The sequence below is a fragment of the Triplophysa dalaica genome, chromosome 4, assembly GCF_015846415.1.
Source record: "Triplophysa dalaica isolate WHDGS20190420 chromosome 4, ASM1584641v1, whole genome shotgun sequence".
Taxonomy (NCBI): Eukaryota; Metazoa; Chordata; class Actinopteri; order Cypriniformes; family Nemacheilidae; genus Triplophysa; species Triplophysa dalaica.
Window position 1 is genome coordinate 9,890,127 of NC_079545.1, and position 9,813 is coordinate 9,899,939.

Consider the following 9,813-nt stretch of genomic DNA (forward strand, 5'->3'; position numbering starts at 1 on the left):
AAATGTTTTGAAGTTCCATTGGCTACAGTGAAAAGTATTATAAAAAATACAAGACGTTCGGCAATAAGAAAACATCGTGTTGGGAACCTAATGTTTTGGGGGTGTTTTTCAGTCAGTGGACCAGGGAACCTAATCACTAACGGCACCATAAAAAAGGAGCAATACATCAGAATTCTCAACATCAGGCAGTCTGCAGAGAAACTTTGCAGTGGGCAACAGTGGACATTTCAGCATGACAACGACCCAAAACACACAGCAAAAGTGGTGAAGAAATGGTTAGCAGACAAAAACATCAACGTTTTGCAGTGGCCCAGTCAGAGTCCTGACTAAAATCCAATTGAGAATCTGTGAAGGGAGCTAAAGATCAGGGTGATGGCAAGGATACCCTCCAACCTGAAAGAGTTTGAGATAATCGCTAAAGATGAAGGGGCAAATTCACCTTAAAACCAGTTATTTTCTGAATTTCTGAACATCAGCTGTTTAATTTACATGTATAACATAAAGCTATCTATGAATATCAACTATCTTTCCTTCTGCGCTTTAAGAATTCTGACCTAGTCTTTATTTATTCTGTCTTTCTCGGTGTCTCCAGTGGAGCTTCTCTGGTTTCCAGCTCTTTGACTCAGTAGTCTCTCATTTTCTCAGAGACTACTGAGAAAATCTAAACTCAGAGACTACTGAGTTTAGATTCTTGAATAAGTTTTCTCTTCAAGCAGATTGAGCATATCCTCAATGTCTTAGATTTTTATGCAACAATTGGTTTTAATTGTCGCACTTGTGACTCTTTATTTTCTATATATATATTTTCAATATAACTCAGTGTCTGTTCCACTTAAAGAAGACATTTGGACCACTTGAGGGTGTGTAAAATATAAACTATTTTAATTTCTAAAGTGAAGTATTGCTTTAATAGAGAAAGTGACGAGAAACTAATGAAATCAAATAATCAAACTGAAGGAAAAGTATATAACTCACCATTATCGCTTGTGGTCCTTGTCCATCCCTAAAGGAAGCATTCAAAATTATTATAATATTAACATGATGCTGCCTGGTAATAATACTTACCATGGCGCAACTAAATGGTCACATTTTTGCAGTTTTTCATTCAGCGCAAGCATACTCGGGCATGTGTGACCTGCAAATTTGGAATTTCTTCAGGATGTTATTTGATCAAGTTGAACATGAGTAGATATCAAGCCCACCAGTACAGTATGTGACTGAGGGGGAGTGCCAACTGTGCGTCTCACGACTCACATACGTTTCTTGCTCTACAGGGGTTTCATCACGTCTAAAGTCACAGCTCAGCCAAAAATGGCAAAGCGAACCATTGACGCCTTTTCTCTGGATTAAAGGCTGCATTGGGTTTGGGCTCCCATTGGACCCAACTGGGACCCAACAGTGCCGACTCACTGGGAACGCAGTCAGTCAGCAAAATACTTGTCATTCATAGTTATATGGTAAGAATAGTAAGTAATCAATGCTGGTAAGAAATGCAAGACAAGGCACAGTGATCAACTTATTTGTTTGTTAATTTGTCAACGTTATTTTTTTATTTTGCAATAGACAGTTAAGCAAGCTAACTATGAATGTGAAATCTGTGAGATTTTCTTGAATCATTCTATTTGTTCTGTTTTGTTAATTATTTGTTATTTACATCTAGCCTATTTTCTAAGTTCTATGTGTTTGTTTATTTATTTAATCAGTTAAAGTTATTTCATATTGTGCTTTTGCTTATTTACTTAGTAGTATAGAACTACTTGTTAACAAAAAGTTTAACAAAACATTTCCACGAATCTACTCCGGAGTTCTCCTCCTTGCCACAGCTGCAGCTTCTAAAAGACGCAGTCTTTCCTATTCCTTACTAATTTGTCGCCTTAACTGACTTTTGTTCAGAAAAACCGAAGAATGCTCCGATTCCCTCAGATGTCCACGGTAGTGGTCCAGGAGAAACACCTCTGGCTGAACCTTGCGCAGATGAGTGACACCGAGAAATTCCGCTTTCTTGGTGCACCCGTCTCGCAGGGTAGACTGTTGGTGACACCATCGAGGATTGCGCTCAGCAGTTTTTCGACGGTGAAGAAGCAGACAGTGGCGATTAGCCACATCTTACCGCGCCGTGATTCGGCCACCCAGAGGCCCCGAGATCTGGCACAATGTCGAAGGCATCCTGGGCTATCGGCAAGCAGACATCGCGCCAGATCTCGGAGGCCTCTGGGCATCGGCTCCTGTGCCCCCAGCACAGGCGGCACCCCGGAAGTGGAGGTCGAGGGGGAAACCTCCACCCCATCAGCAAGCTTCTCGCAAGAAGCGACACTGACGGGATGACCCCAGGGAGAACAACATCGGGCCCGACCTTCACAGCCATGGCTCTGATCGGCTCCTGCCTCGTCACCAAAGCCGGACTCTTATCAGGGCCTGGCGCCCACTTACTCACAGAGTTTTTTCGTTCTCCCGGGGTGTACCTTGCAGCAGATCCCATACTCCACTGGACTGTGCTCGGCAATCCGATCTCACGTCTTGGCGAGGCGTGAGGTCGAACACACACAACAGCAGCCACCACTCTCAAACCGACAGTGCGTGCAGCTGTTACGCCAGGCATATAAGTAGGCGTTTCTGGCAACTGGATCAAGTAGCAAAGACGGACCGTCCTCATTAGCCACAGGGACAGAGTGGGCAGCTCTCAAGCTCCCAGGGACTGTAGGAGGACCAAGGGTACAGTCTGCTTCACCATTCCCACGAATGGGAATGAAGATCGTGGAAGCCGCCCTATCTACCTGAGGGGAGGAAGGTGTGCGCGTACTAAACTATCTCGACGACTGGCTTATCTTGGCACTCTCCCGAGATCTGTTGTGTACACAGTACACAGGTGCTCCGGCACCTTGATCGATTGGGTTTACAGGTCAACCGAGAGAAGAGCAAACTCTCCCCAGTTGAGAGCATCCTTTTTCTCTTTATGGAGCTCCACTCTGTCACCATTACGGCGCGGCTGTCCTGTGGTGCATGGTGATGACGCCCTTCTGCCGACGCACCCTGACCCCTTGGTCTTCCATGACCTTTCTACGGACTGGGGTCCCCCTTGGGCAGGTCATGAGGCACGTCGTGGTGATGATGGATGATGATGGATGCCTCCCTGCAGGGGTTGGGGTGCAGTGTGCAACGGGCACGCGGTAGTTGGACGAACCCCCGCCTGGGCTGACATTTCAATTGCCAAGAGTTGTGGGCTTTGCTACTTGCACTGAGGAGGCTACGGGCTCTCGTGCAGGACAAGCACGTGCTGTTCCAATGACAGCACTTCAGCTGTGGCATACATCAATCGTCAGGGTGGCGTAGGCTCACAGCAGCTAACACGACTTGCCCGACACCTCCTCCTGTGGAGTCAACAGGTGATCGGCTCCCTGCAACCACACACATCCCGGGCAAACTGAACCAGACAGCTGACACGCTTTCTCTTCAGTTTACGCCTCACGGAGAGTGGCGTCTCCACCCCCGCACAGTCCAGCTCATTCGGACACTGCGCATGGTCAGGGAAGAGGAGCACAACGTGTTATTAGTTACACCGCACTGGTCTAACCGCATTTGGCTTCAGAGTTGATGCTCTGGACAGCGACGCATCCCAGATCAGACCTCTGGAACCTCCATGCCTGGTCTCTAGACGGGACGAGAAGATCCTGAGATGGCCACTCCCCCTCTATGGCGGAGACCATCACCCAGGCTAGGGCCCGATCTACTAGGTGGTTAAAAGCCTCTAGATGGTGCCTCTTCTCGTCCTGGTGTCTCTCTCAAGGAAAAGACCCACTGAGGTGCTCGATCGGGATCGTGTTGTCCTCCATAAGAGACTGGAGACTAACATCTCCCCTCCACACTGAATGTGTATGTAGTCGCTATCGCCACTCATCACGACTCAGTTGATGGAAAGTTTCTAGGGCCGCACGACCTGGTCACCAGGATCCTTAGGGGCGCGAGAGGGCGGAATCCGTCTCATCTCTGCTCCATACCCTCTTGGGACCCTAACAGTGATCCTGGGGGGGCCTCTCTGGGCCCCCTAAGAGCCCCTCAGAGGTTCAGATCTTCCTCACCTGACGAGTAAGACAGGCCTCCTGATGGCGCTCGCTTCCTTCAAGAGGGTAGGGGACCTACAAGCATTCTCTGTGTCCCCGGATTACCATAAATTCGGCCCTTGCAACCCTCACGTTATCTTGAGACCCAGGCCCGGATACGTGCCCAAAGTTCCCACTTCTCCCTTCCGGGACCAAGTAGACTTGCAGGCGCTCCTCATCAGGGTGGAAGATCCAACCACATCTGTGTTGTGTCCTGGACGACACGCAGAGCTTCAGTAGCTCTGAACAGCTCCTTGTCTGTGTTGGAGGACAGCAGAAGGGGAAGGCTGTCTCCAAGGAGAGGCTGGCGCACTGGGTCATGGATGCAGTTACTACGGCACAACGATCACAGAATCTCCCATACCCATTGGCAGTGAGGGTTTTCTCCACACAGGGTATAGCCACCTCCTGGGCACTGGCCAGAATCGCCTCTCTAGCAGACATATGTGGAGCTGCGGGTTGGGCTACGCACAAACACCTTCGCAGGGGTTAACAACCTTCACGTAAACCCGGTGTCAGCCAACGTCCTGTGTGGCGACATGTAGGATTGGCATCCGGCGGGGCGTATGCCTGCGAAAGCACCATCCCACCCTCCAGGAGGTTGGGTCAGTGTGCTATCTACCTTTTTTCTTATCCAAACACATGGCTAAGAAACTGGTATCTCACCAACCTTCCTTCTTACCCAAACAATGGTTAAGAACAGGCATTCCATCCATTACTAAGCAAGCACCCCCTGGGGGTTGGCTGGGCAGAGCAGCCTTCCCCCTTAGGCCGGGACACCATATGAACTATCACAGATAGCTCTAACCGGACCTAGTGCTACGGGATGCCTGTAACACCCCCTCCGTGGGCTGTTCCGTCTGATGTATCCTCATGAGAATGGTTCCCACTCCTGGTAACCCATGAGCTTCCCCATGTGGAACTCCACCTCGTGGTTAAGTACTCAGTCCGCACGTTCCATGCGTTCTCCTCCAAGGACGAGCAGTGGTGGAGGAAGTACTTAAGTTTAGTACTTAAGTAAAAGTACAACTACCCTGCAAAATATATACTTAAGTAAAAGTATAATTACTACATCAACATCTTAAGTAAAAGTCATAAGTACATACTTTTAAATTTACTTTAAAGTATTTTTTTAAGTAAAAGTACAATCAGTTATCTCGATGTCTGAGCCGTTCAATTGTAATAGTCACAAACAATTTATATTGTGTACTGGAAAGGGTTGTTGTGCAAGCTCTCTGCAATACTGACACACTGTAAAAATCTGGTTATTTACTTATTACTCATTAAATATTAATTAAGCTAAGCCAATTATGACATACAAATTATTTTATTTTTACTATACTGCAGTAAAAAAAAACTCAAAAGTACACAGGTGAGTGTTATTCTGAACACTTTAATCAAATTTGTATGACCAGTTTATTCTGCTCAACAGCAGTTGCTTTAGTCCTTTACCTTGGGCAGTGGTGTGTTGAGCTTCAGGGACAAATTAAATACTGCGGGCACTGACTTGAGTATGTCCACTGAGGTAGAAGTGTTGGCCAGATAGGCATCCAACTGTTTTGTGGTTTCGTGGACATTTCCCTTCATAAGGCCAAAAAAAGTCTTCCTCCTCAGATCCAGAATGGCTACCAGGTGATGATAAGGCTGACTCTTCCTCCATGTGTGTCTTGATGTAGTCCATGCCTGCACACACACACACAAAAAAAATCCAAACATGAATGAAGTGTATTTCTGTCTAGCCTTTTAAAAAACATATATTGGTTAAAATGAACCACTACCCATTATTCTATTAACAAATGAATGCTTGTCAAAGAAATTATTTAAATGACTTACCCAACTCTAGCAAGTTTTCATTGCTTGTCCATGATGTGCGGAACTTAGGAAGTAAAATTGCAGCAGATATGAGTTCTGGGTCATTCATCATTTTTCCAAACCGCTGCTGTATTCCTTCCTTAAGAGCAGAGATCAGTGGCTGGCAGAACTTGGATGAAGTTTGGAGGCGGTCCAGCTTCACAGTTAGGAGCGTTATAGTGGGTACCAGCCATCCCATGTGGACATCCACCTCTCCCTGCAATATGTTGAGTGCCTTAGAGACTGGGCTCATGGTTGATGCATAGTCAGACAAGAAAGCAAGTTCTGCAGGGCTGAACCTGTAAAACACCATGTGAGAACATGCATAATGTCAGCATGATAAGCATAGGCTACACTATTTCAGTTCAATTAAATGGAGTAAATCATTAGTAAACAACATTATTTCACACAATCAATAGCCTACCACATCACAACTACGTATCTGCTCCATGACAAACTTACATTGGGACATTAAGTGCAATGGTCACTGCTCTGACTGCTCCTTCTCCACTTTCCCTAATTATCCTCAGTATTCGCTCAACTGCAAGGAAGAGAGAGTTCCACCTGGTCTCAACTGGACGGGTCAATTGCAGCTTGCACTCCCTCTCAATAACCTCTGCAGCTGTAGATGACCGGGAACTCTTATTCCAAAGAGCTGAGCACTTGGCAAATGCTGCACGAGATATCCTCTTGTACATAGCATTTGATTCAGCTTTTCTAGCATCTACGGTTGAGATCAAATTCAGAATATGACAGGCACAACGGTGATGCTTTGGAAGCTGATATTCAGAACACTCATCTTCTTCCTCCATCAAAGCTTCCACTTCAACACCCTCTGTCTCCTCTTCTGCATCCTCCTCTTCACTGTCATTCACACCTTTACTCTCATCTGTAATTGAACTTCCTTCATCTTCACATGCATAAACTCGGAAGGCCTTAATAAAGTTTGAGGCATTATCTGTTGTGGTCCTAACAATTTTTTCACGGATGTTATACTCACTATGAATATCATTAAGCGCACTGGCTAACACATCATAAGAATGTGTCCCTTTCAGCCTTTTACAAGCCAGAGCCACAGACTTTCTTTCTAGGGTATCTGGCTCTATCCAGTGGGCAGTAGCCCCAATGAAACTTTGCCTATGAGCGGTCCAACAGTCTGTAGTCGTGGCAATATACTTAACAGTCTGCATTGCATTCTTCAATTTTTCTTTCATATGCTTTGTGCACTTATCAATTCTCTCTCTCAATGTTGTACGTGACATGACTGTGTAATCAGGTTGAGTACAATGTATTAAATCAACAAACCCAGTCTGTTCTACTACTCCAAAAGGGTGCAAACCCTGGACAATAAAGTTAACCACTGCAAGGTCTATGGTCTTCTGAGATACTTTGATGTCCTCAAGTTTTCGCTGCTTTATTGAAGAACCTCCATCAGCAAACAATGTCCCCTTCTTTTTAGAAGAAGTTGCTGCCAAGTACTCCTTCAGAAGTGCTCTGTGCTTTCTCTATAAAAGATAGTGACAACAGAATTAATACACATTTAGCATTAGTAGTATTAGTATTTAGTAATATAGTCAATCTACAACCAAAATAAATCTCACAACATAATGTATTTTTTAAAAAAAAATTTTTATAAATACAAATATTTTTTAAGGGTTCAAGAATTAATCTAAACCACTACTAGTTAAGTGCAAGTGCAAACACTAACCTTACATTTTACTAGCATATGATATTACTTTGTTATGACTGGCAACATGTAAGTAAGTACCACATAAGCAAAAAGCTACTGTATTTGCCATGTTTGGACCCTAAAGTTACAGGATTTTAGATTTACGTTAATACAAAACCACAGTGCATACGCAAATTTTTTAGAATTTGCAAACATATGGGGCACTGAAACGCGAAACGGTCCGTGTACGTTTTATTCATTTGATATCCTATATTAAATAAAAAAAAAGGAAACTGAAAAATGACTCGTTTTTTCATTTTTCGTTTAGTTCAACAAACGAAAAATTAGATTTCGCCCCGATTTTTCATTTTTCGTTTGTCGTTTAAAAAACGGATTTCGGACTCAATATGGCATTCGTACATGTGGGCGGCGCTCTAACGCCCCTCTCACCCGATTGGTCAAATCGCCCATCGTTCTGTACGGCCTTAATTCTGACCGGCAGAATAAGAGTCACCTCTAGTCCTTCATTTTTAAGTTATTGTAAGTATATCTCGACGCGACCCTCTGCTTATTGTTAACTGTGCGTGATATTTAAGCAGACATATCTGTTGCAATGTACGACATTTAAGATATTGCAAGCCATACAGTATGTTGAATACCAGGGGTCTCCAACCTGCTCCTGGTGAGCTACTCTTCAGCTCCAACCCCAATCAAACACACCTGGGTTGCTTGATAATTACAGACAGGTGTGCTGAAGCAGGGTTGAAGCTGCAATTTGCAGGACAGTAGCTCACCAAGTCCAGGGTTGAAGATCCCTGCTGTATACAGTATTACTTCTACATTTTACACCATTTTCACAAACTTTGATCCCAGAAAAATTGTTGTTAAATTGATAGAGTGCTTAGTGGGATGGATCAGGGGGGTATTCTAGAAAGCTGGTTAGTTTAAGGGTTATCGATTAAGGGTTGCCGATAACCCCAACTTTCATTTCCAATAAGGGAGATAACTTTCAGGTTATGTAAGTAACCATAGCAACTCACTCTCTAAAGATAACCTGCTCAGCTTTTGTCAATATATTATGGGTTGGGTCAAAGATAGTTGTGCTCTGGTTAGAGTGCCAGATTTAAATCTCAAAGATAGCAAATTCAATTCCCAGGCTCCGAGGTTTCATTAGACGATCCCCAATGGGATCACCAGGGCATATTATTAACGTATATAAATTATTATTATAATTTAATATCTATTTACATTAAAAAATACATAAAACTTAGACTTAAGTTTTTTTATACTGACTGGATTCCTTAAAAATGTCTTTCTGATCCTCAGCCTCCTCCTACAGTTTAGTATTGAAAGGCCTTTCTCCAAATCACAATTAGTCTTTCAGAATATACCGTTTTCACCTCTTTTAACTTCAACATCTTTACTTCTGAAAGCCTTGGCATTTATTGGCATTAGCAAACAAAGTCATAAAGAAACAAACAAAATGTATGTGTATTTGAAACGGATATATGTGGGCTATATGACATATTGGACATGTGACTGGGCCTAACATTTTAAACCTCTACCTCTGTCACAGCAGATCTTCATCCTCTGCTGCAATTTAATTGTCATACATGGTGTAGTGTACTGAAAAGCATTACACAATGTTTTCCCAAAAATTATGACCAATTAAGTAGTTTATAGAATTAAAAGAGTTTCCATTAATATGACTACATCAGCAACTGTTGGAAATATAGCTGATACAAGGTAGAGTCAGTTTTCAGAAAACTAAACAATGATAGATTTTTTAAGGAACATATAGAGAAGGAACAAAAAAATGTTGAATACTCCCTTCAAAATAAGCAATGTGATCAAATACATATGCACAACACAATTTTGGTTAAATACAAAGGTAGACTCATTAAAATAACAGTCACAAACATCTCAACAAATCTACTCTTTATGTAACAAAGATAGCCATGATGAGTATATATTTTAAATATTGTGGTATAAAAATAGTGCATGTATTTAAAGTATTTATATACTTAATTAAATAATTAATTTATACCGTTTATGGTTTGATAAACACATAACCTAAAATATACAATTTTAAGATTAGTGTCCCGCACTTTATACACAGATGCTTTAGATTAGATGATGATTTAGAACGTTGCTTTACAGTCAAAAACTTTAAGCTTGTTGTGGATTTTCATTTCA

The 9,813-nt window shown here is 43.1% G+C and overlaps 1 protein-coding gene across 1 annotated transcript; it reads right to left on the bottom strand.

Annotated features, from left to right (window-relative positions):
• Positions 1-5,583: 5,583 nt before the first annotated feature.
• Positions 5,584-8,088, bottom strand: LOC130419858 (uncharacterized). The gene is made up of 4 exons (XM_056746854.1): positions 8,068-8,088; positions 6,411-7,453; positions 5,931-6,247; positions 5,584-5,780 (listed from the first exon to the last, which is right to left on the bottom strand). Exons 1-4 carry the CDS (start codon positions 8,086-8,088, stop codon positions 5,584-5,586), a joined length of 1,578 nt encoding a protein of 525 aa, XP_056602832.1.
• Positions 8,089-9,813: the final 1,725 nt, after the last annotated feature.

Excerpts from the sequence above, each read along its gene's own strand:
- LOC130419858 (XM_056746854.1), bottom strand. The coding sequence starts at position 8,088 with ATGGGCGATTTGACCAATCGG. Across the intron at positions 6,248-6,410 it reads ATTGCACTTAATGTCCCAAT|GTTCAGCCCTGCAGAACTTG; the intron begins GTAAGTTTGTCA and ends GGTGTTTTACAG. Across the intron at positions 5,781-5,930 it reads TGAAAACTTGCTAGAGTTGG|GCATGGACTACATCAAGACA; the intron begins GTAAGTCATTTA and ends GTGTGTGTGCAG.